The sequence below is a fragment of the Penicillium pulvis genome (genome assembly GCF_028828015.1).
Source record: "Penicillium pulvis strain IBT 33274 chromosome Unknown contig_12_segment0_segment0, whole genome shotgun sequence".
Classification (NCBI taxonomy): Eukaryota; Fungi; Ascomycota; class Eurotiomycetes; order Eurotiales; family Aspergillaceae; genus Penicillium; species Penicillium pulvis.
In genome coordinates, this window is record NW_026643072.1 from 1,306,945 (window position 1) to 1,334,915 (window position 27,971).

Sequence of the window (27,971 nt, forward strand, 5' to 3'; positions counted from 1 at the left end):
GTTTCATTACCTATTCGCAATCTCATGGGTGGACCGCAAGCCTCGCACGCCATATTGCCCACTAGATTCATCAGCACAGGACAAGGTTGGAGAGCATAACGCCATTCGTGAACATATGCAGGTCTCGGCCGGTAGACATAAATCATAAATAGAGCTCAGCAACCCTGTCGTGTCATTTATTATATCTATTGTGATCAAGCGATTTCCTTGAGTTTCCTCTACTTCCGAAAAGCATCATCCATCATGGCTCCCGCTGCCACCGCATCTGCGCCCACCGCGCCGCACAATCTCGTCAAGGAAGCTCCCCTCCATATCTTTCCAGATGGACTGAGAACAACCGGTCAGCACGATCCTCTTTACGAGCATATCCTACCATTCGAGAAGTTCCCTAAGCAGATCACCGGTCCTACCGTGTGGAATCCAGAGGAATATCGCTCGAAGCCAGAGAAATGGACACATCAGTTTACCGCAGACCAAATTGAAGAGCTGAGCAATGCGGCCGATGCTTTCCTCGCATCCAAAACCCCGCTCACTGGTATTACCAAGGTCCGTGCTACGCCTAGAATCGTATACATGCATACAATTAACCACCACCCCAGAACAACTTCCGCGTGCCAGTCCTAGCTCCATACCTAGAGAAACTCCGTCTCGACCTCATTGACGGAAAGGGATTCATCCTTTTCAAGGGCTTCCCCGTCCAGCTATGGGGTAACCACAAGTCGGCTGTCGCCTACATGGGTCTGGGTACTTACCTCGGCTATTTCGTGAGCCAGAACAGTCGCGGCCATGTACTTGGCCACGTCAAGGATCTCGGCGAGGACTCCACTCAGATCGACAAGGTCCGCATCTACCGTACAAATGCTCGGTAAGCTGCGCTGCGTTACACAGACATAATCAGGCGCTAATGTATACTTCAGCCAATTCTTCCATGCCGATGACTCCGATATCGTCGGCCTACTGTGCATCACCAAGGCAATGGAAGGCGGCGAATCAGACCTCGTCTCCTCGCACAATGTCTACAACACACTCGCCGTTGAGCGCCCCGACGTCCTAAAGACTCTTACCGAGCCAATCTGGTATTTCGACCGAAAGGGCGAGACAAGCAAAGGCGAGAAAGAGTTCATCCGGACTAGCGTCGTGTACCTTGAGCGCGGCGAGAACGGCCGTGTATACACCAAGTAAGAGCCAAATCACCATTGCTACATGAAACATACTAACATTGTTCTTTCAGATGGGACCCTTACTACGTCCGCTCGTTGACCCGCTTCTCCGATGCGGGCATCATTCCCCCACTCAGCGATGCCCAGCTCGACGCTATCCAGGTCCTCGAGGATACCTGTAACAGACTTTCTTTGCACATGATTTTGGATGTCGGCGACATCCAGTTCCTGGCCAACTCGCATATCTTGCATGCTCGTACTTCTTACACGGATTTTGCCCCTCCTGCGCCTCGTCGTCACCTCATGCGGTTGTGGCTTGCGACACCTGAGAGTGAGGGCGGGTGGAAGTTGCCGTTCTGGGACTCTAATGAGAAGAAGAGAGGTGGTATTCAGGTTGATGACCAGGCCCCTGTTGCGCCTCTTGATGCGGAGTAAACATTGGATGCTCAAGTGTTTGTTTGAAACTTGGCGTCTCTTGCTTAGGCACGGGTGATCTTATGTGTGATGATAATTATTTGTAGATATCTGAATTTTGGAATGATACCTTTATGTCTCTTATTTTGTCCACTTCCTTTTGCCTAATGTGGTATCGGTTTGACACGGGTGATATTTGAAACGATAGTTCATTATTCATGGGTATAAGAAAACCACCAGCAACGCCAGACCAAATGCTAGACTGCTCCTGTCCTAATGCAAAAGCTTGTAACTACCACCACTCACAATCTCCAGTTTCCCCTTTGACACCATCCCAGCCAAGAACTCACGTAGCTCCTCATGGCTAAAGGGGAATCCTCCAGGAACCACAATCGATAACATCATCACAATACGCTGGAGAGGCATAGAGCCTTGGTTGGTAAGCATTCCAACAATGAATTGCCAGTACAGGTTCATCTTCTCCATAGCGGCCGCCTCAGCTGTTTCTTTAGCGGCGGCGGCGGCCGCAGCTTCTGCAGCGGCAGCAGCATTTTCTGCGTCACCAGATTGACCGTCGTCTCCGGCCACCGAGCCAGTCTCACCTCCCGCACCGTGTCCCTCGTCCGTGGGAAGGTATTCGAGGACTCGGAAGCTGTCGCGATGGACTTCTGTGAGGATACGCTTGCTAACCCAGAATAGACAAGCGCTGCGGACAAGAGGAGCAGCCATCTCTAATGTTTCGGCGAGTTCAGCTGCGGTTCTTGTAACGGGCTCGTCGGACTCGTCTTGGAAGGCATAGATGACTGTGGCTTGCCAGGTTGTGACTTCATCCGCGAATGAACGATCGCCCAACTCTAATTCAACGGTTACTTGACCGAGGCCGTTACGCCATGTCAGCTTGCGAGACTGTTTGAGAGCCTCAAAGCCCTCGGAATATTTCTCTTGTAGGGAGAGAATCTCTTGGGGGACTTTGAATTCCTGATCTTGGATCTCAGGCCAGAAGAAGCGGGACAAGATCTTGGTATGAAGCTCTGGGATATCCCGTCTTGGAAGTCGTTTTGAAGTCATGCGCGAGGGAGGTTTGTTAAATCCTTGGTCGTTACGTACGACGACATCGACACGACGAGAGTCAGAAATATCGCGAAGCATGACCTCGCACGCCTGTAGAGCCGAGTCGCCGAAGCGCACTTTGAGAAGTTCGAGAACCGATATCTCTTGATCGTAATCCTCGCGTTTCTGTAAAAGACGATCGCCCAAAAGAGTTTGCAATTCTTTGACGAAGGTTTCTTTCGAGTCGAATAGGCTAACAAGACTGTCAATGACATCTGAGCTTTTGGCCTTTCGATAATCGGGTGCGGCATCAACTGGATCGGGCATCCAGTTCATGTCATTCCAATCAAGCTCGCTATCGGTTTGGTTCATGGAGAGCTGGTGCGCTCTGGTCAACTCCGTCGCCAGCTCTGCTAGGGTATCGCCCGATGACAGTGACGATGCCTCGGTGGCTGCAGTGGCGGATGGCTCTGCCAGTAGGCCACTGACAATCACTCTCACAGTATCTTCACGTTCCCTTAAATACCGTCGAATGGGTCGAGCGATTCGATCAAGGAGCACACCTTTCGGGTCCAACAGGTGGAAAGCTCGAATGATCGAGATGTACAGCTGAAGAATCTGAACCGTGGAGGCGCCAGGGTGTAAAAGGCGCTGATTAAGGGTGGCAATGAATGACTGTGTGACATGTGCTCTTGCGTTGGGATGCGTCGTAAAGTGACGTAGATCCTCAATGGCACCAGAGCTGACAGGCCATTCCACAATCACATCGAAAAGCTCACTAGTCCGAAGAGCACCCAATCGGGCAATGGCGATCTCCTGCCACTTTTCCACGTCCCTAAAGCTGACTTCCAGCTCGCCCGCCGACGGTTTACCAACGGGAGGCATGCGAATAAGAGCCAACGCTTGTACTGCAAGCCGAGCGAAGATGTTTTCGACCCAGTGTTTCAAATGTTGGGCAACTGACGTCGGCCTCTCCCACCGACCATTGTAAGCCGCGCCAGTGTATGCTGCGCGCACGAACTCGGTCAACATTGTATTCATTACACTTGCAAACACTTTCTGGGCCCTATCACCACCTAGTCCCACCTGTTGAAGGCCATTCAAGAAGGCTAAAAGCTGATCGCGAGCCTGAGTCACGGACTGGGGCTCTCCCTCGGTCATTATATGTGCACGAGTGTCTGAGTCGCTTTGTTTCCAGTCCTCATATGAGACCGAGTACTGTCGATCTACCTCCATATCATCATGACTGGCATTCTCTGGGCTTGAATCCTCGACCAGCGTATCAATGCCTAGGATAACAAGCGCATCTCGTGATAAGTCGCTAGCCAGAAGGGTTGAGATGTCTTCCCAAGGCAAGGAGTATGTAACGACTGCATGGAGGATTGCTTGCATTCCAATTAAAACGCGCCCTTGGTGGGGTTTTCCCATGAGCGGCATCACATAGTGCACGATCGGTGCAAAGTAGATTCGGCGGGCCAACTGCAAACAGTCCACAATGGTCCTTAACAGGCCCTCCTTCTCAGAACTGCCGAGAAGCTATTTCCCAGTTAGCATTGCAAAAGACCATACGATAGCAAGCATGGTCATACTTTAAAGAGCCCGGTCCGCAGGTTTTTGAGGAAATGCCTCTGTATCTCATCGCGGTACCAATCAAACAGATTCTTTTGAGTCGATTGTCGATGTTGCGCCGCAGCAGTCAAGTACGCCAATGCCTCCCCAGTCTCCTTTGAAGGAGGACTGAGCCGATTCCATTCCTTTAAAAGTTCGCTTCCATCGGTGTTTCTGAAATCGTAAATGGGCGCAAACCCTCGGTCCGGTACACACAGAAAGGCCTTCGCGGCAGCCCAGGCTTGGTCCGATGTTTGTCGGTCTGACGCGTTATTCGACGGCTGGTAAACCGATCCAAAGGACTCGTTTTGAACCGTTGAGGTGGAATGAAAGGAGGCGATCGGGGTCTGCTCGTCGGAGCTGCATGCGAGTGGTGGCCGAGCTTCGAGTGACGCGGGTGAGAAGACGGAGCCAAATACGCGTCGGCATCCCGCACTGAGGGGATTTGTGGATGACATGGTGTTCATGGTAACTTCAGCATTGTGAGGTGTAAGATCTAGAGTTAAACCAGACCAGGCCGAGATGGCAAGCTGTTTTGTTGAATGGGAGTTTGGGACGCCATAATGGCCGTCGCGTGATCACGTGAGCCTCATTCTTTGACAAGATGTTTCAAGCTACGTTCTTTAACTTTCAACTCAGTATCATAAAGCTTGGAAGGCATGTATTGTTTCGGATGCTATAAAGCAAACTTGATCTGCAAGCTTTATTTACTCTAAATCGCTGGATGTGGATGCTAAAGAGCGTGAGGTTGGCTCATGACCTGATGTGGAGGAACAATAACGCCAAAACACAACAAACACTGTGCGACAACTTAAATCGGGTGCAACGCTGAACTTATGACAGGGGGTATCGTGTCACCTCGGACATCAAAGTCCGTAGAGGATAAACAAAACATAAATAAAAAGGGCCTCATCCGAGGACCGCATCGAAACCAGATTGTAGATCATTCCAAGATCCCAACAGATACGACATCATCCGATCATTCGTCTAGTTTTCCTCCACCTTCTCCCACTCGCTATCGGTGCTGCCGTATCCAGAGCTGTCGCCGCCTGCACTGACACGCTTCTTGGGATCCTCGTCGGTCGGCTGGAGTCTCGCTGACGCAGCCCTGCCGGTTGCGACGGCGGTGGGCTTCTGGCCAGACAGGGATTCGGTCTCTGTCTCACTGTCGGCGCTGTCCACGGAATCCTTCTTCCTATCGGACCCAGTTGTCTCTGCCTCGGCCTGTGCTTTCTTCTCGGCTTCCTGTGCTCGCTGCACGGCGCTGACTTCCTGCGCGAACCAGTTGATGGAGTACCACAGCCCGGCGCTCAGGAAGGAAAGGACGACGAAGTGGATGCTATGGGTGGCTAGGAGGAGGACGAAGAAGACGAACTGGAGTGCTGCAAAGGTGACGTTGGTTGCGATCAACAGTGTCGGTGTGGGGCCCGGCGTGAAGACGCTCGACCACAGCTCTTCCACGAACGAAGCCATGGTGGTATAATGTTTAGAGGCGCGTGGTGTAATGTAGTGACGTCGTTGCGGAAACTGGAATCCGTAAATGAGGCGGGAACTGAAGAAGTTCGGGCTGCGTGTTCCGAGGTTGAGAATAAGCAGAATGATCCACCCGAAAGGCGGAAAGGAAGAGGGGCAAGATGGAACAATATTAAAATCGGGTCGTTCATATCACTACCCCATGGGGGTCTCTAATCCACTCAGCGCAGATGCTCAGTTATATACATCTTTGTCATATTCGATCATATGCGAATATTCGTCAGCCGCTTTGTCGTGGGATTCCATCATACTTCTGTGCGGGCCAAGGCTACGTGACCGGATATTCGTATAGCCCTTCTGACCTGCAGGGGAATTTTAAGCAAGAACCTTACAAGGATTGGATTGGTCTGGGCAAGAAAGAGTTTCGGCGTGAGGCCGAGATTAGACAAGGATTCGAAGCTGCCGGAAACATCCACCCATTCACTCCCTGATATTCCATGACCGTAACAAAGTACTCTAGAATCTTCTAAATAGTTGTCTATGAATCATGGAACCTTTCCAAGTATCGTGGACCACACGCGGGATATAGTCAATGAAAAGAAGTGTAACCTAATGAACAGGGAATTCCCGGTTCCTTCAACCGACCCGCAATGCCCATCCAACCACAAGCCAAGTTTTTGACTTTATCCAATAGCCGCTCCTTAACTCGAATCGGTCTCACGCGATTAGCACCGCAAGCTACCCCACGCTTAAATCTAGTCGCTGATCAACCCCGTATTTCCCCCATATGGTTCTAGCACCGTTGGCCCAACCATTGACCCGCTCATTGCCGTCATCGCGCACCAAAACCCCCGACATGGGGCCCCGCAAACCAGCTTCGGCCTTTGGCTTACCCGTCCAATCATGAAACAGCCTTTTAGAGGTCTGGAAAATGAGGGGGTGGTACCTGATAGGAGGACCAGCGTAACCAGAATTTTGTATAAATATGTGCGGGAGAGTCCTTCTTGGCTCATTCCAGTAGCATTCCAGAGCCAGTGGCATTCACTCTTCTCAAAAAGGTCATCCAGAGGCCAATCCCTCTTCCCTTACTTATAGTTCCCATCTCAAGAAATGACAGACAAGCCGGAACTCTCCAAGACCTTCTCTCCTGATGGTGGTACTATCGAGGGCTTCTCTCACCATGCAGAGGACATCACAGCGGAGCGGGAACCATATGGCCCCCCCGGTCTGCGGGGACTGGCGAGTAACCCATTCGTGTTGATGTGTGCAGCATGCTCAACACTAGGTGGTTTGATTTTCGGTTATGATCAAGGTGTCGTGTCTGTCATCTTGGTGATGGATCAATTCCTAGAAGAATTTCCGCAAGTCGCAGGCTCGGGTGCGGGATTCTGGAAGGGTCTACTGACTGCCATGATTGAATTGGGTGCACTGCTTGGCGCATTAAATCAGGGTTGGATCGCTGATATGATCTCACGACGCTACTCGATCTTGGTTGCCGTTGCGATTTTCACCGTTGGATCCATCTTGCAGACCGCTGCCGTGGAATATTCCATGCTGGTTGTGGCTCGCTTGATTGGTGGTGTGGGCATTGGCATGCTGTCCATGGTTGCACCATTGTATATCTCCGAGATTAGTACGTGATTTCCCCGCTGATGATTGGTCTTCTTAGACTTGAGGAATAGTGAGAGAACTAACATTTTTTCCCTTTACCAGGTCCCCCGGAATGTCGTGGAACACTGCTCGTTCTTGAAGAATGGTGTATTGTTCTCGGTATCGTTATCGCGTACTGGATCACATATGGTACCCGGTATATGGCGGGAGAATGGGCGTGGCGTCTCCCTTTTCTGTTGCAGATGGTTCCCGGATTTATTCTTGTCGGCGGTGTGATGTTGCTCCCATTCTCGCCCCGATGGCTTGCCTCCAAGGGTCGCAACGAAGAAGCCTTACAGAGTCTATGCAAACTGCGCAATCTTCCTGCCACAGACCGTCGCATTCGCCAGGAACTCATGGATATCCAAGCGGAAGTGCAATTCCACCAGGAAATGAACGCTGAGAAGCATCCCAATTTGCAGAGTGGAAGTACCAAGGATTCTTTTCTCCTGGAGCTTGCTTCTTGGGCCGATTGCTTTAAGAAAGGTTGCTGGCGACGAACCCACGTCGGTGTCATGATTTGCTTTTTCCAACAGGTAAATTGCCGTTCTCCTCCAGAATCTGAATTGCAATGCTAATATATATATAGTTTGTGGGCATCAATGCTCTCATCTACTACTCTCCCACCCTATTCGGCACCATGGGCCTGGACACAAGTATGCAACTTGTCATGTCTGGTGTTCTTAACGTCCTGCAGCTGGTCGGTGTGACGACCAGTATCTTCACAATGGACACCATCGGTCGCCGTAAGCTGTTGATGATGGGATCCGTCCTCATGGCCATCGCGATGATCATCATCGCAGTCCTGGTCGGTCTCTACAGTTCTGACTGGCCATCACACCAAGCTCAAGGATGGGTTAGTGCGGCCTTCTTACTATTCTACATGGTTGCATTCGGCGCCTCCTGGGGTCCAATTCCCTGGGCAATCCCATCCGAAATTTTCCCCTCCTCTCTTCGTGCAAAGGGTGTCGCCCTAGCCACCTGCTCCAATTGGCTGAACAACTTCATTATCGGCCTTATCACTCCCCCGCTGGTTGAAGACACCGGCTACGGCACTTATGTTTTCTTCGGCGTCTTCTGTTTGCTTTCGGGTGTTTGGACTTACTACTTCGTGCCCGAGACAAAGGGCCGTACACTTGAACAGATGGACCATGTCTTCAAAGATAACTCGAGTGAGTATGAGAAGGCCCGCCGAACTGCTATTGAAGCAGAGCTCTTGGAGCGAGAGGTGCTTAGCCCTCATCATGGAGCTGTTTAACTTTGTTGGTGTTTAGATTTTAGCATTTTAGGATTTGCGGGATAGCGAAGCAATTTGTATATGATCATTAGGTAGCATGGAAAGGGGAATATGACTCATGAATATATAATCTACCTCGAAGCAGTTGTCTTACGTAGACATTCATTCCAAGGTTGCTTGTTTTTTATCTTACCTTGAACAATATTAGGCGACACCCGAGCCGAGTTCCGTGCGAAAGTCGGATCGCGATGCGAGAACCTAAAGCCCATTGCACCATCTTAGTGCCCGATTTGACAATATAGTCTGGGGTAAACAATGCGGAGAAGAAAGGTATAAAAGTAACAAGTCAAGCATTCGTCCAAATGGATATAATCGCATTGAAAAAAAAACGGATCTGTCGTATTTCAAATCTGTAACTCTTCAACATGCGTTTCTCTCAGGCAATTTGGGCTGTATACATTCCAGCCGTTGCTGCCATCGCCACGAGCCAAAACATCAAGATACATGCCCCTTCAAGTGTACCCGCAGATACTTCTCAGCCAGTGGCGCACGACTTTGCCTCCATTTCAATACCTATCCATTTTTTTGCAGAATATGCCGGTATGTTCAGCTTACATTCTCAAATGAACTCACCCTGACTTATTCTAGGCAACAAAAGCAGCCCTAACATATTCTCCCGTGATATAATCGAGCTTCTACATCAGAAGACAGGCGCATATCCCCACATTCGTGTTGGCGGTACATCAGCGTGAGCAGTTTCCAGTCACAAAGCAGGGTACCAATCTCTAACAGCCACCATAGCGACCGAGCCATCTACAATGCCTCACAGATGGAGTCCATCATTCTATCCTCTGAATACTCCAATGGAATTCCACTGGAAGTCTACGTTGGTCCAACGTTTTTCGAAGGATTTGAGAGTTTCCCCGGTGTTCCCTGGACTTTCCAAGTTAATCTCGCAAATAACAAGAGCGACGCCTTGGAAAATGCCCTCTCAGAGGCACGAGTTGCTTTGAGACATATTAAGGAGAACTTGGTGGCGTTTGAAGTTGGGAATGAGCCTGACTTGTATCCTGGTGCCGTGCGGCCGTTAAATTACTCCACGGCAGACTATGTCCGGGAATGGACAGGGTTTGCTGATGCAATCTCTGAGGAGGTTTTGCGTGGGAACTCTTATGGCTTAGATTATTGGAAGCTTTTTCAGGCTTTGACCTTTGTGGATAAGGGTGATGGGTTTTCTACGTGAGTTTCAAAATTCTAAGGCTGATTTGTGCGTATCACTAATCCAATACAGGGCCAAGGCGTTCCAGGATGGGATTGATAAGTCTGGCCATGTCAAGACTGTTTCTCTACACCAGTATGCCTTGTCAAACTACGAATCAATTTTCACACGTGCGCCTACTGAATGGCTATAGATACGCAGCTGGAAACCAGGCATGGGTCCGACTACAAAGTAAGTTCATATCCAAACCAGAAAGAAGTAGTATCTCATTTAGTCAGACTCCTTCATGAACCACACCGCTATCACTGGGAACCTAAGTCAATATATCCCCGATATGAAAGCAACACATGACGCCGATCCAAGTATCACATTCCTGCTAGGCGAGACAAACAGCGACTACGTGAACCTAGACATGGCGCAAGTGGAAGGAGTTTTTGGTAGCTCACTCTGGCTGCTCGATTACCTACTCTATGGCATGAGCTTGGTAAGCCAGACCCCCCTTCATCAAATACAACAGAGTAAGGAGAGCTAATCAATCTGCAGAGTATCAGCCGCTTCAATCTTATCCAAGGAACAACTTTCGGATACACAGCCTGGGTCCCAGTGGAATACAACGGACAAACTCCCGGAGTTAGACCACCACTTTACGGTCAGCTCGTGGCTGCAGACGTAATTGGTCGTCACGACAACGTGCAAGTCAAATCATTGGATCTCGGTCTGTGGGATTTGTCCGCATATGCTGTGTATGAGTCGGGTGTGTTGTCTCGGTATGTCGTTATTAATCTAAATGAGTGGAACACTACAACAAGCTATACGCGTCCCACTCGAAAGGTTTCTCTCAGTGTGCCACGGGGTGTGCACTCGGGTGAAATTATGAGGTTGTCTGGGCCAGGGGCTGGTTCTGATACTGGTATTACCTGGGGTGGATATAGTTGGAACTATACTACTGATGGACGGCTTGGGCAGTTCGGTGAGCAGCAATCTTGGTCTGTTTATCCGAGGAGTGGGTATATGAATCTGGATATACCTTCGACTGAGGCTATTGTGGTTGAGTTGCGGAGGTAAATTATGATTGTTTCAAAGTCATCTCAATTGAGACATGAACATATTGGCTTATGGAATGGAAGCAAATGAATGACGGCACTAGCCGCAGAGAGAACCTTGCATTACTGTAATTCTTCTTCTTCCACAAACGTTGAATAGAACCTTTTGCTTCATCAAATTGTAACACTAGTCTCGCCCCGGCAATCTGACCACAAGAGTTACTGATACAACGGGTTCCCTGGGTAGGAACTCAGCAGGGCTCAGAACACGTCCTTAACCAAAAGAGGCATTTCTAGGCTCCCACGCCAGCGCAAGACAGAGTGGAGGCTTTTACCATATCAAGACTGTGGGGCGCCGCCTATACCAATCTTGTCTTAACAGCATATTGTCGGAGTGTTCTATTGGCCACGCTTCCGAGACTATGTCTTCGTTGCTCTGGAGATGCTAATCCGAACTGCTGGGCTGAGTTAAAGGTCGGGCAGAAATGGTCACCTACTTTTAACCGGTTGCGGAGTCTCTCAAGGTGAAGCTTGCTTTGAGACAGGAAAGTATACCATGTCTGATTTGCATAAATGGTCAATTTATAGATCTTTCTTGCAGGCTACGAGTGCAGGTCTATCTTCATGTTGACATCCGCTCTACTCGGCAAGGCAATAATCGGAAGATATTTGGTGCATAGGTAAATATTGCAAGACATTAGAGATGGCGCTATACATAATAATCGATCTCCACTTGCGACCGCAGATAACAAATTGGAAAATCCACACCAAAATTGAAGCTGCAATTGAAATCTCATGAAGGCTCCAGCCTATAAAAACGTAGTCTGAAGTTCCATCTCATGTTGTTGACCAGGTCAAACATGTAAAATCAGACACAAACCAGCGATCCATCTTAACTTCCCAGGTGCTGTTCCCAGCCACTCATTCCAGACGTTCCTAGCAAAAAAACAGAGATCCACAATTGGTATCCGATCTCGCCGAGACCTAGTCGAAAACAAAATAAAACCAACAAGCTCCAAAAAATCAGAGCTTCTTCACCGCTATTCCCCCCTGAACGAATGTTCAAAGCTCGTGTCTCTCCGGTCCCACTTCGGAAAATCCCGTCTCCTCAGCTAGCAGCTCCAACCTCGTGCCATCGAGACCCAGCTCGGGAAGCCGAGGAGGAGAGTCACTCCGTGACCCGACACCGCTGTTCTGCGTGTCCAAGTCATCCATTTTGCCCTCCTTTCTTTTCGAGCGTAGGGATCGGAACCAGCCTACAAAGCTGAAGCCCGATCCTCCATCTGGGCCTTGAGACCACTCATCGTTCCGGCTTTGGGTCCTTTGGAAGGAGGATCTCATTTTGGAGCCTCGTTTCTGTGATCGCGTGCTCGAGTCTGAGGTCGGGTTTCTTTGGAAATCGGGCGCCGGTGTTGCCTCGATTGTCGAGGATGTAGTAGTTCGAGAATGAGGCATTTTGCCGTCAATCTACTCAGTTTCGCTCAGATCCGGTTCGTTCGTTCGGTTCAAAATTGTTTGTTTTGGTCAAATTCGGGTATATAGAGGTTCATTGGTGTCGGTCTCCATTCTGGTTGAGAGATGGAATCCCTACAAATTTGCGAGGTGGGGAGAGCGGGCGTGGCAAGTTATGGGGCTAGGCGAGGTGATCACCGTGATGATTACTGGCTGCGTCACTGCAAGTTGATCTATCATGCAAGGAGGACCCGTCACAATTCATCTGGGGTGGCTTTCGTCTCCGCTTTTTCACTAGTGAACCTTCCGCCCGCTACCACTCTAGTTTTGGGGGCATGCATTTCCACTAGTTGTGTTTTCTTCTAATAAGGAGCTCCTAGCTCTCCCTAGAAATAAGTAAGGCTTGGTATGAAAGTTTTTTTTTTTAAAAACTCTAGGGTCCTCTAGTGATGCAATGCTGACATGGTGAATCGGCCTAGCTTCGATCGCATCTTAAGCTGCATGCGATGGAAATTCTGAAAGTCAAAATAAGACTTCTATCGCAAGCAATTTATTCCAGATCTACTAGCTAGCTTAGCTTGATTGACTTGCTCACCGGATTTTCTTGGCGGATAGCAAATCGCCGTTTAGGGATGCTTATGCGAGCTGGTTGCAGCATGTATTTAATTGAGGAAATCGTGCATTTCCAACGCGAGGGTGCCACTTGTATTACTTCTTCTGTGCATTTATCCCAAGATATTTGGGCGACGGGGATAGACGGATTCCGACTTAGCCCAATTATTCCTTCTCTTGAATGCGACTTGGCAAATAATAAACGGGCCATACCGGAATATGAGCTGAAACAATCATATAATTATGAATGCTTATATTTATCAAAAACACTCTCGAACTTTTCAAGGCTATCCTGAAATAATGTTGTCACCTTCACCTACTTAGGTACCTTGAAGATGTGGTTGTCGAGAAACGTTCTGCCTCTATCTTTGTCTATCTGCTGTTGAGCCAATGGATTCTATCAAGCTATTTCTAGATGACTATTGCAATTCAACAAGCAACGCATATAACATACCTCAAAGGATCATGGGCTTACTTATTTAGTTTCGTCATGAAGGCTAGCCATCTGGCCTCGAAGGAGTAAGTCAATCTGTATTTCAAAGCTCGTCTACGAGAGTACTATGAATAGTTGAATCGAGCCAACACTGAACTTGATCCTGAAGTCCACTGTCAGACCTTTCGGATTTTTGATCATCAACTTCATCACCCCCATATTCACTCTCTTCGTCGGCCCATGTGGGTTTGATCCATTCATCATGGTAGATCTCTTCAGGCGGTAGACCCTCCCCGTTGACAAAAAAAAATGGAATATCTGCCTTGAAGCTGTTTCTGAAGCCTCTTGAGCAACATCAAACTCTTTTTCTTCAAAAAACATGGGCGCTTCTATGTCAAACGTAGCACATAGGCTCTTGGGATTGGATGGAGGAAGGTCTCTTGAAAAACCGTAGTCCTTGATAAAAACGCCATCCTCAAGCTCCCAGCTCCAGTGATCATATTGGTATTCATGTCGACTGCATGCAAGGTGTGACCTAACCCGAAGCGCACAATGTTTGATTGGAGATATCCCACAGGGTGCCCACGGCCCGCCGAGTGGTCTAATGTCGAAGTGCAAGTCATCATTTTCGATTGTCGGGAGGTGGAGCAAGCGCCAGGTATCTTGCCTCTGTATGTATTCAGGGGTTTGACAAGTGTAAGGACCCGAGCCAGTAATGTCCATGAAGCTTTGCAGGGAGCCAGTCCAGGCAAAGCCATTTGGATGCATGGGAGAGTGTCCCCCTTTGACATTTCGGAGAATCCATGGACCTAAGCCGCCGATCGCAGCTCCAAGCCAAAGAGCACTTATACTTGGACGACGGATTGCGCACATTAAAGCAAGAATTTCCTGGTCCTCTGCTGACTCTCCAGCGAGGACTTCCTTTAGAGCCGGATGAAGCCATGGGCTAACCATATTGCAAGGAACCCCGGGTTCCCAAAAGGACCCACAGAAAGTCGCCATCATCAATTCCGGGTCACAGCTCAAAGTCATGTAATAAGGTAGGTCTTCGAAAAGATTCAGCCACATTTGCGGCAAACTCCCAATAGGAGAGGTTGACTTCTTCCCATATGATGCTCTCGGGAGTGGTAGGCGAGGAGTCAGGGCATAATATCGATACAACGGAAATGTTAAAGCAGTTGCTAGCGCAATAGGAAATTGGCTGCCTAGCTCATGTAAAAGCGCAAACTCAGCAAGCGCTTCAAAGGCTCGTTTTGAAGATAGAGGCGAGGTAGGTGAACTTGGCGTAAGTGTCGAATACGTGATGGAAAAGGACGTTTCACATATGCGTTCAACGCACCACCGAGCGAGAGACTCTTCAGGCTTTCCAGTCACAAAGGCTTCCCAGCCTTCGCCTGGAGCAAGTATCGCGGACCACCAGCGAGCGACATCTTCGCCCACTTCTCCAATGTCAACAAGATGCGAACTTGAGTTTTCCAAGAAAGTATAGCTATTGCATTCCGTCTTGGTCTCTGTGTATCGCATGTAAGCATCCTCTCCCCTCAGTTCCAGGAGGCGTGCAGAAAGGACATAGCACCATCCAAGAGTGAGGATTCCCAAATAATTGGGACCAGTGCTTTTCTCCTCCGTGGTCCCATTCCACGAGCTAAATACCTCTCCGTCGAGTTTCAATTGCAGAGAGCGACTAACGCCGAGTTGTAACCTGGCCCACCTTGACACTTCTCTTACGAGTCCATCGCAGTTCGCACCTGACACTTTCCAGGTAGAAGAGGCGTCTACCCAGCGATCGAACTTAGAACAAGTCCTGGACGCGCAGCCGAGGACCTCCTTGGGCCGTGCCAGGGATTTTGGGACTCTGTGCAGTGCATGGCGCGGGTCTATGTCATCTGAAGCCAGCCCGTGATCTCGTTGGGCATAGGCCAGTGATGCCAGATGAAACCAGTACTTTCGACTCCTCACCAGCGCTTCACCAAGTTCATCTTTTGTAGGCTGAGCGGCGTCCTTCTTAACTATCTGATATCAAGATGTTAGCATGTACCTGTTCGCAAGAGTTAGTGAGTACCAACTGAGGTAAGGTCTGGAGGATGGAGGCAATCAGCATAGTTCTCCATTGCTTATGAAGATGCTCGAAGTCAAAGTGAAGGGGAGTCTTGGATCACAAAATCATTGGGTTGTGGATAGAGGAGAGAAGCTTGGGGAACAAGGGAATGGCCGTTGTGCTGCGTCACTGCCTAATGAGCTTCGGACGTGTGAAGTCCCCCTGTCCATTCATATGCCGCCTCAGTTTTACTATTCTTGCCTTCGCAAATCTACAAATGATTTTTTCTGAATGTTTCATGGTTGAAGTCCACCAGGCGCACCCAGACAAATCATTAGTACTGACGCACGTAGAATTGATTACAATCGAACTATGCATTGAGCTCTAGTTAAGGGGATATCATGGTCATTGAATGACCGATGCATTGATTGATCGAAGTTCAAACTGTCATAATATCCTTAGATTAAATGAATTCGAAACTAGATTCGGAGAACCCGAAATATAACCTCGGGACCCCGCAACCTGCCATAGTAGTAGCGGAACAAGCCAATAGAAATGAATCAAAATAAGCACAATCGATTCAACTCGGATAATTATCCATCAAAAGAATAAGAACATAAAGCCAAGCTATATAGGAACTAGTACCCTCACTTTCTAGTTCAACTCCACAGACTCGCCGAGCTAAAATTGGAAAATTTAATAACCCTTGGAAGTCTGTGCTAATATCAATCAGCCGAAGATCAGCTGCCTCATACTTCAATATGGCGCCTACTGCTACCGTTCTTCTAAATGAAGACCGCACCAACGCAGCATCAGGTGCCCTCGGCCTAGCCAAAGATGGGCGAAAGCTCAAAATCCGCTCATACCCTAAATTCGACACCCTTCTCGAAGAAAGACTTTACCGAAAACAGCACCTCGCTGCAGCTTTTCGCGTCTTTGCCGATCGAGGGTTTGACGAGGGTGTCGCAGGACATATCTCCGTCCGAGACCCCATCTTGACAGATCACTTTTGTATGACCTGACCCCACTCAGAAAGGAATGCTAAAAACAAGCGATAGCTCATACTAACAATACGCTCCAGGGCTGAACCCATTATCCATGCATTTTGCTCTAATCAAAGTCTCAGACTTGATTCTGGTGAACGAAGACGGGGAAGTTGTCGAGGGAGACGAACCTATCAACGGAGCTGCCTTTGCTATCCACTCAGAAATACATAAGGCTCGACCGGAGGTCAATGCTGCGTGTCACGCGCACTCTGTTCATGGGAAGGCATTCAGTGCTTTTGGTCGGGAGCTGGATATGATTACGCAGGATTCATTGCGCTTTTATAAAAGCCATGCTGTTTACGCGGAGTTTGGGGGCGTGGTTCTGGATCGGGAGGAGGGAAGAAGAATTACAGCGGCGCTTGGGAATGGGAAGGCTGTTATTTTGCAGAACCATGGGTTGCTTACTGTGAGTTATACCTTGAGTTCTCGCCTTTCTGGACAAGTGCTGATGTTCATTGCTAGGTTGGTGGAAGTATTGATGAGGCGGCGTTCTGGTTTATCAGTCTGGATAAAACATGTCATGCGCAGCTTCTTGTTGATGCAGCTGAGCTAGGTAGTGGTCACAAGAGGAAGATCATCAATGAAGAGGAGGCGGAGTTTACGTCGAAGCAAGTTGGAGGACCGGAGAAAGGATGGTTGGCATTCCAGCCTTACTATGATGAGATTGTCGCGAAAACAAATGGTGGGTTTTTACTGTGATGATAATGCCCCACAATGGTATTACGAGCCGGTGCAAATAAACAAAGAGTTGGCTCTTGAATATTGCACAGAGTAAGCCAATAGGTTGATAATGTCATTCATGCGAACTTATGATCATGTGGTATCTTAAAAGAAGTAGCAACCTTAAAACGCATGCTCAACGCCAAATCAAAGCCTGCCCCAAACGCCTGGAAATAGAAACAGGTAAACATGGAAGAAATGTAGCAAGAACGAGAAAGGAAGCAGACATGTCAGGTCGAATCGAGAACGCCATCAAATCACACCATGACGTGCCTTGAAAATGGATATTTTATCATCGTAGAAGAGAATTTCCTGTAGCTTGAAATGAACGCGACTAGCGCCATTCTCCTCCAGCTCGCTATCAGATTCGTCAGAAAAGTCAGAAAGAAGCTCATGATTGTCTGGTATATCCTGATCGTCGTCACTGGTATCCATTGTTTCGTCGTCAAAAGCGGCGAGGCCATCATTGCCAGAGTGGAAGTTGGAATTCACAGATTGGGTGCCATCCGAATCCGTAGAGCTGTTCGGGCCATTCTTTTCAAGAATCTGGTAGCATTTTGATTGCAAACCAATGTAGGTGATTTTCAGATCGGGGCGGATGCTAACGATATCGAGAACTTGTAAGGCGAGCTCTTTCAGATCGCGGTGAACGGAGTGGCTAATACGAGGCAAGTACAATGCGCGTAGCTGAGGCATTTTTGGTAACCTCTGCAGGAAATAGTGCTGGAATAATCAAAATTAGCCTGGAGCTCTCCGACTCATCACAGAAATATCCTCCTTACCCAATCGCGATAGTGCATGGCCATCCCCAACTCTCTCAGCTGGGGCATTCGTCCACTAGTGACAAAAGACACCATTTCCTGGTTAAACATCCACTTGTGCCAACGTGTGCTCAGACTGTCGACGTTTCCATTTCGCTCGGAGGCATCAACAAGAATCTTCCGGAGACTCAAACGATGCTTCCGAAGTATGTGGCGGTAGATAGCTTCGATATTGACGTTTGATTCAAAGTTTGGAGCTTCGTGCAAGTAAACGCTTTCCAAAGTATTCGGAGCGAGGGCATCTTTGATGAAAAGCATCAGGTATGGGGTGACGGTATCTGTTCGCAGATGCTTAATATTGAGCGAGTAGTCGTACCGACTCAGGCTTGATCGACGTCTTTCCCCTTTCTGTGGTCGTTTCTGCGGCGGCTGAGGTGGCGCATACTTTCGGCGAAGAGCCCTCCATAGATTCTCATGTTCCTCGCAACGCATCAAAGTGAGAGTGGTGAGGCGAGTCCAGTCAAGCTGAGGTAGAAGATGCGGTATGGAGAGAGGGACTCGTTCCAATTCCAGGACCTCAAGGTTCAGCTTTTCATCACTGGTGTGTGGTGGACCATAGATGGGACCGCTTGCCTTAGGAGCAAGGTTCTTCGAGCCTGGTGGCGATGATGCTGTGCTATCATTGGCATGGATAGAAGGTTGCTGATCGATGGACGATGGGGAACTAGACCCCTGCCGAGCAATATAATCCTCACTCTTAACGTCGTTTTCCGTGGACGCGTCTAACTGCAGCAGGTCGCAAGTCGAGGGCAGCAAAGATGTTACCGGTTGAGGCAAAGAGTCACGCTTGGATAGAATGCTGAGAACCCCACCAGCCTTTGGCCAACTTAGATTGTAGTCAGTGACTGGGTCGGTATCCTTGGCACAAACCACCCAGGGAGACAGGTGGGCCTTCAATGCAACGCCGATCCGTAACTCGACCAGACGATGACGAGAGCGTTCAATGAGAACAGCAAGCTCCTCAACATAAGCCGTCTCATCTATATCGAGGACGGCTACACTCTTGAGCGGTGGTAGCACTGATAGCGAGGGGTGTTCGACGTGCTTGTACTTCTGGAGCAGACGGCTGTTACCGCTCAGCGCTGCTGACACGCGTTGAATATTCTCAGAGTTATCATGCCACCGCACCCAAATGCGTTCCAATCGACACTTATCATGGTGTCCGTCGGCCAAGGAGGCAAGGGCAAGCCATATTTCTCGAACCACTCCTGTCGGCATATCCCATATGAATGCCTCAAGATTGATCATCCGCGCCACAGCCAAGGCGACCAGTGTTCCCAGCATCTTCCCAACCTCTCGATTCACTGAGTACTCTTGGACCCAGCTGAGGGGGCCATTTCCGATGGAAAAGGTGCGGGTGTATTGTGCATAATGATTCCCTCGTCGAGCTACAGATCGCCCGATACTGGTGCCTGCCTGGTGTGTCCGATGATGTGGTTTATCGCATCCGCAATGGGAGCAGTCATCTGAAGGTCGATCGAACCTTGCCAACGGCGCATGGTGAAAGACGTCTTCTCCCATTACCAAAGTCGACAGCCCGTACGACAAGGCATCCACCCCCGAATAGTCATCGCCTGAAGAATTCAAGGATTCAGGCCAGACGATGTCAAACCGGGAATACATGTGTGGCACTGCCAAGCCATGAAGTGTTGAGCATGTCAAGGCGAGGGAGGTAAGATCATTTGTCTGGGTGACCTGTTAATACAACTGTTAGTTTGCGCCCGTCAGAAAACGAGAGAATACGCGTCATACCTCTTTGATTATATCCTTCAGCACATCCAGAGGCAATTCCAGAAGCTGCATCGGGCTCTTAGCTGTTGGCTTGAAGCTTGACGCGGTGTAGACCGAGGCTGCAGTGCCAGGTGTGGACGTCCGAGTCGCGCTCTGGTCCGAGCTTTCGCATGAATTCGCTTCCAAAGTCAGTTTCGGAAACAAGGAGAGGTGGCGCTTGACTAAAGCTTCCGGATCCACGGAGGTAGTGCTTTGGCTCGAAACGAAGTCTTCTTCGTCGGATGATAAGGCCCCGTCGGAGCGTGGCCGATCAGCCCCATCGGAGCTGGTATCCGCCATCAGGAGAATGTTCCAGTGATAACAGGTTCGAGTGGTATGGCGGGGTGGAAAGTCATATCCTGATACTAATGGAGGAAGAGCTCCGGACTTGAGCGACAGCTAGCGCATCGGTCAACTGTCGTGTCGGCGCGAGAGAGAAGGAAGGGGTCTGGGGAAGCGATAAGCTAGTGAGTTAGTTGACGGATCGCTCCGCTGCGGATCATCAGAAGGGGTTTAGGTAAGCGCCACAAGTTTCAACACGAACTATACAAACACGTATACGGGGCATCTTGCAAATCAAAGGGAATATTCATGGCATTCATGATTTTATAAATTGAAGTGGACTCTATAATTGCAGCAACAGATCGCGGGTAGCAATTTTTTTTTTGAAAAGGGTGAGCAGCAATGCTCTCATCGGACTACGCTCCATGTCCCTCAGTAATCATCACCACCCAATCTCTCCAGATTGATAGCCGCACTAACGCATGCCAGGTGACTGAATGCTTGAGGCGTGTTGCCCATCTGCTCGCCTGAAATAGCCACTTCTTCTGAGAACATTCCCAAGTGGTTCGCATATGACAGGATATTGTCAAAGTGGGAGAGCGCCAGCTTCCAGATGTTGGGAATCGGAACATCGTATTTGGCAGCCTATACATCAAAGGGTCAATGAGGGGTTATTTGATGTAGTAACACGAAGGATGACACTAACTCGGGCCATGGCCTCAACAAGCCAGAAGGTAACCATAATAAAAGCACCCTCGCCTCCACCCACACCTGTGAAACACGAGCATCAGTAATAGTCAAACGTCTGCGGTGGAAAGTACATACCGTCATTAGCCTTCTCATGGTCGTATCGGAACACCATCTTGGCACTGGAGAGACCCTCCTTCTCTGGGTTCAGCAGAATCCTTTTCAAGGTGTTGATGAAACGTGGATCGTTCGGCGCCACGAAGAAGACCAAGGGAGCAATCAAAATGGACGCATCAAGAACGTCCGGGCTTTCGTAGCTCTGACAGAAGTGTTGACGTTCATTATTGAATCCTCGGGTCATAATCTCATCGTAAAGCTCGTCGCGAACCTGAATCCAATTGAAACGATCCGGACATGGCAGACTAGATCGTTTTTCTGCAAGACGTATGCCACGGTCCAGTGCCACCCACATCATAACCTTAGAGTAGATGAAGTTCTGAATCTGACCACGAGATTCCCAAATTGACATATCCTTCTGACCTCGCACACTAACCACATAGTTTACCATGCGTCGAATAGAAGACCACTGATCGTAAGTAATGGGATTCCCGTGCTTGTTGTATAGATAGATGCTATCCAGGAGCTCGCCGTAAATGTCCAATTGAGTGTGGAAAACAGCCGCGTTGCCAATGCGAACCGGCTTGCTTCCCCTGTACCCATCGAGATGTTCTAGCTCCACTTCGGGAATGTCGTACTCGCCTCTGATAGTGAACATGAGCGGAAGGAAAGGTCGTTTGCTCCCCGGCTCAATATCCTGAGCCGCATGTGGGAAGATTCGTTCGAAGATAAAGTTTACGTAGGATTCCGCCTCGCGGCTGTATCCCATCTTCAAAAAGACGTACAGGGTAAAAGCTGTGTCTCGCACCCAGGAATAGCGATAATCCCAATTACGAGAGCCGCCCACATTTTCTGGGAGCGAAAAGGTGGGCGCAGCGACAATCGCGCCCGTGGGCTTGTAGGTGAGGAGCTTCAAAATCAACAAACTGCGCTCCACGGTCTCTCGGTAGTGGCCACGAAAGGCACACTTGCGAGTCCATTCTGTCCAGTAGTCTGACGTTTCTTCTTCCATCCTGCCCAGGTACGCAGCCATCATGGCGGAACTGGGCACCGCTTTCTCGGGGCTATGCAGAACAAAGTGCAAAGTCTGCCCCTCAGACAAATGGACCCAGGCCACCAGCCCACGGCCCTGCAAGCCTGGTCGCTCTTCCAAAGTCATTTTAGCCTTTGGGTATCCGAGTTTTTCTGGCTCCCGACAGTCCGCAAAGATTTCGAGTTGCAACCGCTCCGTCAGACTCTCAAAATGAAGCGTCTGCAATCGATGCTTGTACATGTCGTTCTCTAGTTTTGCGCGGGTGTTGTGCGAATCTCGGGCATAGTTGAAAGCAGGAAAGAGCTCTATTTGCAGCTCCATTGATCCACGACCGCATTCCAGTCTTCTGATCACGCCCGAATGCTGCAATCCCGACTTGAAGCGGTTGGTTCCGGGGTCGTTGCATGGACAGTATCCTCCCAAGAGTCGGCCTGACTGAGCGTTTCTCTTGGGCGTGACTGGGAAAAAGTCCAGCATAGTCACAACGCCATCCTCATTGGTCCATCGGGTTTCCAATAGGTTCGAATACGGCAGATACCGTTGCTTGCTATGGGCATCGATCACCGTCTTGTGTGGCTCAATGGACCAGAATCCCCCTTTCTTTTCATCCAGGAGACGACAAAAGACCGAAGGGGAATCAAACACCGGCCAACACATGTAATCCAAGCTGCCACCCTTGCTCACCAAAGCACAGGTGTGCATATCGCCAATCAGACCATAGTCCTCAATGGCATTATACGTGTACTCTGCCATTATGATGGTGGTGATACAGCACTGGAATGATGTCTCAAGAAAAAGTAATATTCAAAAGTACTGATACCAATGTCATGCAAGACTGGATGCAGAAGTGGGAGAAATTGGCCCAGAAGGCTTCTACCCGACCATGGAGATAATATATGATCGCACATACTGGCCGGATGTTCTAGGAAGCAACGACATGATGATGATAATGGCTCCCAATTGAGGTCATGCCTATTTATGTAGAATGGCTCTGCCAATAAGGGTCGATCAATGGGTTCCTGAGCTCGGAGGGATACACATCATCATTATGGAAGAACTAAAAGCTCTCTCAAGCGGGGGTTTGGACGATCAATGCCGTGATCTCCTTGGGAGGTGATCGGCCCCCAACTCCCGGAGTTGATGATCAAAAACCCCCATTCGCTCTTTCAAAGCATCTTCACGCTTGGGAGCTCGGGCAGCAGCTTTCTCATTGGGCCCTGTCAACATAAAGTTGAATATCGATCTGATCCTAGTGAGATCGCCCTAGGAGATGGAAGTCGGAGGTCGTAACCCGCCAATGGCACGCGAGCAGGCCTGACCTGCATTTCCTTGGTGTGCATTTCCCCTTGGACCCCGGATCGACCGGACTGTGGAGCTGGGCCAAGGTGGAGTTGTGGCGACCAGTAATAGCGCGAGGTTGAAATGAAGTGGGAAGAGGAGAAAGAAAAACACCCGGCGAAAAGGGTGCGATCCATCACCGCCAATCTCGATTGTTTCTTCAGCAACTTTCTTTTTTTCGACACCGTGACCGCTTTTACCAACACCTCATTCCTTTACTTTTTTTTCCCCAACCTTCCAACATAACTCTCCGACATTCGCTAAATCCACTGGGAGATATCCACCCCTGTCCTCAATCCTGATTCGAGGCTCCCCCCACGTCAATAAAGGGTCGTGTGAACTCTCCCGGTCGCACCCTCATGGGGCTCACAGCTTTCCTCTTCCCCATCCCCTCCCGCTTTTAAACCCAAAATTCAATATGGGGTTACCAGCCTCGAATCACCACCGACGGCGAAGCTCGATGCTCACAGGGGCGACTCGACCGGGCCAGCCGGGCTCTTCGGACCGGAGGGATGACAGTCTCCGGCCAGGAGACGACAGATACAAATGGGATGAACAAGAGCCGTTGACGGCTGAGGATACCGATACGTCGGATGTCTCGGCAGCGGCGATGGATACACGCGAGATAGACATTAGTTCAGATGATGATCACTACGATGAGGAGACTGGTCTTACAGCACATCAGAAACGTCAGCGACGTCGACGGCGCAGGCAACGCCGCAAGCTGGATGCTCGCATCGCCGACACCAAATCCACCAATGGCATCTTCCAGCTTGGTCTGGCTGATCGCAATGTTGTCAAGAAACTCATGGCTAACGCAGGTCTAATTCTTATGTGGTATTTCTTCTCGTTATCCATTTCCATCGTGAGTTGATCCCAAAGTCCTTATCTCCCAAACTCAATGAAGCTTACTCTTTCTCTATCATAGTATAACAAATGGATGTTCTCTGAGAGCGACGTCGTCTTTCCGTATCCCCTTTTCACCACCAGCTTGCACATGGCTGTCCAATTCACACTCGCCAGTCTTTTACTATACTTGTTCCCCTCCTTGCGCCCGAGTCATCCCCCGGAGTCTGCCACAAATTCACCCGTCGAGGACCTCAAAAGGGAGCCGGTACTCACCAAATTGTTTTACTTCACGCGCCTCGTTCCTTGCGGGGCAGCGACCTCCCTTGACGTCGGTCTAGGCAACATGTCGCTGAAGTTCATCTCCCTCACCTTCCTCACAATGTGCAAGTCATCTGCACTCGCCTTCGTTCTTCTTTTTGCTTTCCTTTTCCGCCTTGAGTCTCCCTCGGTGAAACTGATCGTAGTCATTGCCGCAATGACAATCGGTGTTGTTATGATGGTTGCCGGCGAGACAGCATTCAATGCGCTCGGTTTCACACTCGTTATTGCTTCCGCGTTCTTTTCCGGTTTCCGATGGGGTCTTACACAGATTCTCCTACTTCGTCATCCGGCAACCTCAAACCCTTTCTCTACTCTTTTCCTTCTCACGCCCGTGATGTTTCTTTCTCTTATCTTCATTGCCCTCACTGTGGAGGGTCCCAACGAGATCCACCAAGGATTCCTCAAACTTGCTGAACAACATGGAACGGCAGTTGGAGCCGGTCTGCTAGTATTCCCGGGGATTCTGGCATTCTGTATGATTTCATCTGAATTCGCTCTACTCAAACGCTCTTCGGTGGTTACTCTGAGCATCTGCGGTATCTTCAAGGAAGTAGTGACCATCAGTGCTGCGGGGATCATTTTCCATGACAAATTAACTCCCGTCAACGTTACTGGCCTTGTTGTTACAATTGGCAGCATCGCATGCTACAACTATATGAAGATCTCCCGGATGCGCAGCGAAGCACAGGAAAGCTGGAGTCGTGAGGGTAGCCCAGACTCTGACACCGAGGATACGGAACTCAGTGGAGCAGAGAACAGTGATTACCACCGCGTCGCGGACCCCGAGCCGGGTCTTATCAGTGCTGTCCCCGCAGATCATTTCAACGACGACATGCATGCTTCACTGGCAGGCGATCAGCGGCGTTCTTTCCGTGTCCGTGCTAGCGGTGCTATGCAAGGGCTCACGATTTCCACGTCCACGATCCCTGAGAATGACGGCCCGGGGTCGCCCATCAAATCCGCCCCTCCAACCATAACCTCCATGTCCGAGGCATTCCCCGCACATCTCCAGGAGTCTGATCGGGAGGCATCCCCAGGCGTTCACTCTACTTCGTCCATCTCGCCGGTGCGGCAGCACACTCCTATGAATCACTAGCCTTTTTCAACCTTCATTCTTGATACTTATTTTTCTAAACCTGATCTATTTATACGCCATCTTGGAATGGGTGCTTTTTGTATTGTGACTTGCCCGGTCCTGTCTTGTTTCAGTTCCTCGTGGGGTTTTACCTTCGGGGCTTACGAATTGGTCATCCAACACTCGGGTCTTTTGTTTACCAATATTTGATGTAAGCGATGCCTTTGGTTTTATGGAGCAATGAGCACTTAGGTTGGTCTGAAGATGGATTTTTTATCCTTGCATGGCGATTTTTAGGTTCATGACAGAGCGGCCCATTGACTATACCACAATTCAATTTCTTTTCTCTTGAGGACCTATGGTCCTCCTATTCATTTGAAAAAAGGCCTACTATATACTACGTACATACAGTTTGTACATGCGGTATTTCAAGAACACAACAGACAATCAAGAATCAGGTCAGGATGAGAACTCCGAGTCACTAGATAATATTTGTAAACTTTGTCTTGCCGATCAGATCATCTTGGACAGCTGGTCAAGATGGACATATCCGGTAGCGAGACCTGTCTTCTGATATCCTCGACTTCCTTGGTAGCATTGTTGACTATTTCCCGCCCTTCATCATATCCACCAAACTCTTTTGACCCTTCGCTTTTTCCTTGGCTTCTTTTTTCTTCTCCGTCTCAACTTTCCTATCATGCTGCTCCTGTTGTTTCTCACGCGTCTCTCGCCCCTGCTCAGAAAGTTTCGCTTCAAGAGCTTTGAATTCTTCCCCTTCTGGATCCATTCCAATCAATGACTCCAGTAATTTGATCTCCCGAGCCCAAACGCCAGGATCTTGAACAGTTGGTGCCGACGCACCAGTAAGTCGCTTGGCCTTCTTGCCCTTTTTCTTTGTGCCAGACTCACTCTCACTTCCCTCATCCGCAACTTCCCCTTCAGTGCGGTCAATGGGCGTTTCCAAAACCATGGGTAGCCCTTCAAACCGTGGCTCATTCATCACATTGTGGAAAGCCCGGAGACCCAGGAATCCGGTTCCGATATTAGCATGCAAATCACGCTTGCTGCCGAATGGTGCCTTGGAGTCGTTCAGATGCAGCGCTTTCAGAAATTGGATACCGATAAGCTTTTCGAACTCGTCGAGGAATGCCTTGAAGCCTTTTGGCGAGGCGAGATCGTACCCGGCTGCAAAGCTGTGGCAAGTGTCAATGCAGATGCCGATGCGGGAGTGGTGTTCTTTCGGGATCAGGGCGAGGAGGTCCTTGAATTCGGAAAGTGCGCCGCCGATTGTGTTCCCATGGCCGCACATTGTTTCCAGAACTGGGATTACAGTTGAAGTTTCGCTGATGGCTTTGGTTAAAGTGCTTGCTAAGCGAGAGAGGGCGTCTGGGAGGGGAGTTTGGTTGGTGCTTCCCGGACTGGTCAGGTGTAAGTATAATTACGTTTGTGATTCGGTGGTCAACGTAATGGGCCTACTGGAAGTTGTAAAGCTTGATACCAAGCGCTTCGCACCGGCGAAGGTCGTCCAGGAAGGAGTCATAGGCCTGCTTGGCTTTAGCCTTGTCGCCCTGGGCAAGGTTCACTAGATACGACCCATGCGGGAGAACGTGCCTGATAATGTTAAAACATATAGTCAATTTGGAATTCTTGGATTACTTACTTGGCTGCGTCATATCCCTTCTCTTCGCATAGCTTGCGGAACTGATCACGATGCTCGTCCAAAAGGGCCGGGTTGTCCCATTTCCGCTGAGATTTCAGAAACAGCGCGAATGCATTACCTCTGCAGCATCAATTAGTCCATGCTCGAAGCTATCGGTTTCACTGGATACTTGCCCAATGTGTTCGCTATTGTGAATCGAGTTGAAGACGCCCTTTGCAGCACTGACATGTGCACCAACAAACATCTTCAACCCCTGTGTACGTGGCGCAAGAGGCATAGCTTCGAGCTCTTTTTGCTCTTTGGTCTTCTTTCCTCTCTTAGCGGGAGTAGGCTTAGCCTTCTGGGTGCTGGCTGTAGCGTCGCCTTCGGCTTTGACCTCAGTTGGCTCTTTACAAACAATCGTGACATCAGAAACAGCTTTTGCTTCGGGACTTTCGACCTTCTTTGAGGATGAAGGGGCCCGAGACTTTTTCGGTTGTTTAGACTTTGCAAGTGTCACCTTTAAGTCGTTCTCCTCCTCGGATTCGTCTGAAGAAGACTGTTCCTTGAGGTTGATGGTTGATCTTTGCCGCTTCGATCTTCTCACTGGAGAAGCATCCGCAGTTCTGTTGCTGAGGTTTCTCTTGTGGCCCTTGATTTCGGAGGCTGCTTGAGGCTCATCGTCTTCATGAAACTCACACATAATGCACTGGTTGCTTGAAAGGATGAGGATGGTTGTCCTCGGGTTGAAGTATTGGTTCCAGAAACCTAATGCGTCCTGATTCTGATTGGATGTGCCGACCCAGAGGATGTCCAAATAATGCCAAGCCTTGCTGGACACTAATTGATTTGATGCAAATTGCTGAAACCAGTCCTTAACAATG

General features: G+C 49.4%; 12 protein-coding genes across 12 annotated transcripts; 5 read left to right on the top strand and 7 right to left on the bottom strand.

The window, feature by feature from the left end:
• Positions 1-243: 243 nt before the first annotated feature.
• Positions 244-1,595, top strand: N7503_001702 (TauD/TfdA family dioxygenase; the record flags this gene model as incomplete). The annotated part of the gene is made up of 4 exons (XM_057061249.1): positions 244-546; positions 600-865; positions 918-1,178; positions 1,232-1,595. 4 exons carry the CDS (start codon positions 244-246, stop codon positions 1,593-1,595), a joined length of 1,194 nt encoding a protein of 397 aa, XP_056925211.1.
• A 252-nt stretch (positions 1,596-1,847) lies between these two features.
• N7503_001703 (anaphase promoting complex subunit 2) lies at positions 1,848-4,699 on the bottom strand (the record flags this gene model as incomplete). Its single annotated transcript, XM_057061250.1, has 2 exons — positions 1,848-4,160; positions 4,214-4,699. 2 exons carry the CDS (start codon positions 4,697-4,699, stop codon positions 1,848-1,850), a joined length of 2,799 nt encoding a protein of 932 aa, XP_056925212.1.
• Positions 4,700-5,219: 520 nt separating this feature from the next.
• On the bottom strand, positions 5,220-5,705 carry N7503_001704 (V-type ATPase assembly factor PKR1; the record flags this gene model as incomplete). Its single annotated transcript, XM_057061251.1, has 1 exon — positions 5,220-5,705. The coding sequence occupies one exon, from the start codon at positions 5,703-5,705 to the stop codon at positions 5,220-5,222; it is 486 nt and encodes a 161-aa protein (XP_056925213.1).
• A 1,110-nt stretch (positions 5,706-6,815) lies between these two features.
• Positions 6,816-8,613, top strand: N7503_001705 (sugar porter family MFS transporter; the record flags this gene model as incomplete). The annotated part of the gene is made up of 3 exons (XM_057061252.1): positions 6,816-7,338; positions 7,419-7,891; positions 7,945-8,613. 3 exons carry the CDS (start codon positions 6,816-6,818, stop codon positions 8,611-8,613), a joined length of 1,665 nt encoding a protein of 554 aa, XP_056925214.1.
• Positions 8,614-9,017: 404 nt separating this feature from the next.
• On the top strand, positions 9,018-10,876 carry N7503_001706 (glycosyl hydrolase family 79 C-terminal domain-containing protein; the record flags this gene model as incomplete). Its single annotated transcript, XM_057061253.1, has 7 exons — positions 9,018-9,192; positions 9,241-9,340; positions 9,394-9,831; positions 9,884-9,946; positions 10,005-10,042; positions 10,090-10,295; positions 10,355-10,876. 7 exons carry the CDS (start codon positions 9,018-9,020, stop codon positions 10,874-10,876), a joined length of 1,542 nt encoding a protein of 513 aa, XP_056925215.1.
• A 1,040-nt stretch (positions 10,877-11,916) lies between these two features.
• Positions 11,917-12,309, bottom strand: N7503_001707 (uncharacterized protein; the record flags this gene model as incomplete). Its single annotated transcript, XM_057061254.1, has 1 exon — positions 11,917-12,309. The coding sequence occupies one exon, from the start codon at positions 12,307-12,309 to the stop codon at positions 11,917-11,919; it is 393 nt and encodes a 130-aa protein (XP_056925216.1).
• Positions 12,310-13,973: 1,664 nt separating this feature from the next.
• On the bottom strand, positions 13,974-15,462 carry N7503_001708 (uncharacterized protein; the record flags this gene model as incomplete). The annotated part of the gene is made up of 3 exons (XM_057061255.1): positions 13,974-14,020; positions 14,056-15,360; positions 15,414-15,462. 3 exons carry the CDS (start codon positions 15,460-15,462, stop codon positions 13,974-13,976), a joined length of 1,401 nt encoding a protein of 466 aa, XP_056925217.1.
• Positions 15,463-16,150: 688 nt separating this feature from the next.
• N7503_001709 (class II aldolase/adducin family protein) lies at positions 16,151-17,134 on the top strand (the record flags this gene model as incomplete). Its single annotated transcript, XM_057061256.1, has 3 exons — positions 16,151-16,400; positions 16,471-16,841; positions 16,898-17,134. 3 exons carry the CDS (start codon positions 16,151-16,153, stop codon positions 17,132-17,134), a joined length of 858 nt encoding a protein of 285 aa, XP_056925218.1.
• A 273-nt stretch (positions 17,135-17,407) lies between these two features.
• On the bottom strand, positions 17,408-20,046 carry N7503_001710 (uncharacterized protein; the record flags this gene model as incomplete). The annotated part of the gene is made up of 3 exons (XM_057061257.1): positions 17,408-17,878; positions 17,938-19,671; positions 19,729-20,046. 3 exons carry the CDS (start codon positions 20,044-20,046, stop codon positions 17,408-17,410), a joined length of 2,523 nt encoding a protein of 840 aa, XP_056925219.1.
• Positions 20,047-20,460: 414 nt separating this feature from the next.
• Positions 20,461-22,618, bottom strand: N7503_001711 (glycoside hydrolase family 15 protein; the record flags this gene model as incomplete). Its single annotated transcript, XM_057061258.1, has 3 exons — positions 20,461-20,673; positions 20,735-20,799; positions 20,854-22,618. The coding sequence occupies 3 exons, from the start codon at positions 22,616-22,618 to the stop codon at positions 20,461-20,463; spliced, it is 2,043 nt and encodes a 680-aa protein (XP_056925220.1).
• A 769-nt stretch (positions 22,619-23,387) lies between these two features.
• On the top strand, positions 23,388-25,469 carry N7503_001712 (putative nucleotide-sugar transporter; the record flags this gene model as incomplete). The annotated part of the gene is made up of 2 exons (XM_057061259.1): positions 23,388-24,068; positions 24,132-25,469. Exons 1-2 carry the CDS (start codon positions 23,622-23,624, stop codon positions 25,467-25,469), a joined length of 1,785 nt encoding a protein of 594 aa, XP_056925221.1. The 5' UTR covers positions 23,388-23,621.
• Positions 25,470-26,052: 583 nt separating this feature from the next.
• N7503_001713 (DNA-(apurinic or apyrimidinic site) lyase APN1) lies at positions 26,053-27,790 on the bottom strand (the record flags this gene model as incomplete). Its single annotated transcript, XM_057061260.1, has 4 exons — positions 26,053-26,866; positions 26,925-27,059; positions 27,109-27,228; positions 27,351-27,790. The coding sequence occupies 4 exons, from the start codon at positions 27,788-27,790 to the stop codon at positions 26,053-26,055; spliced, it is 1,509 nt and encodes a 502-aa protein (XP_056925222.1).
• Positions 27,791-27,971: the final 181 nt, after the last annotated feature.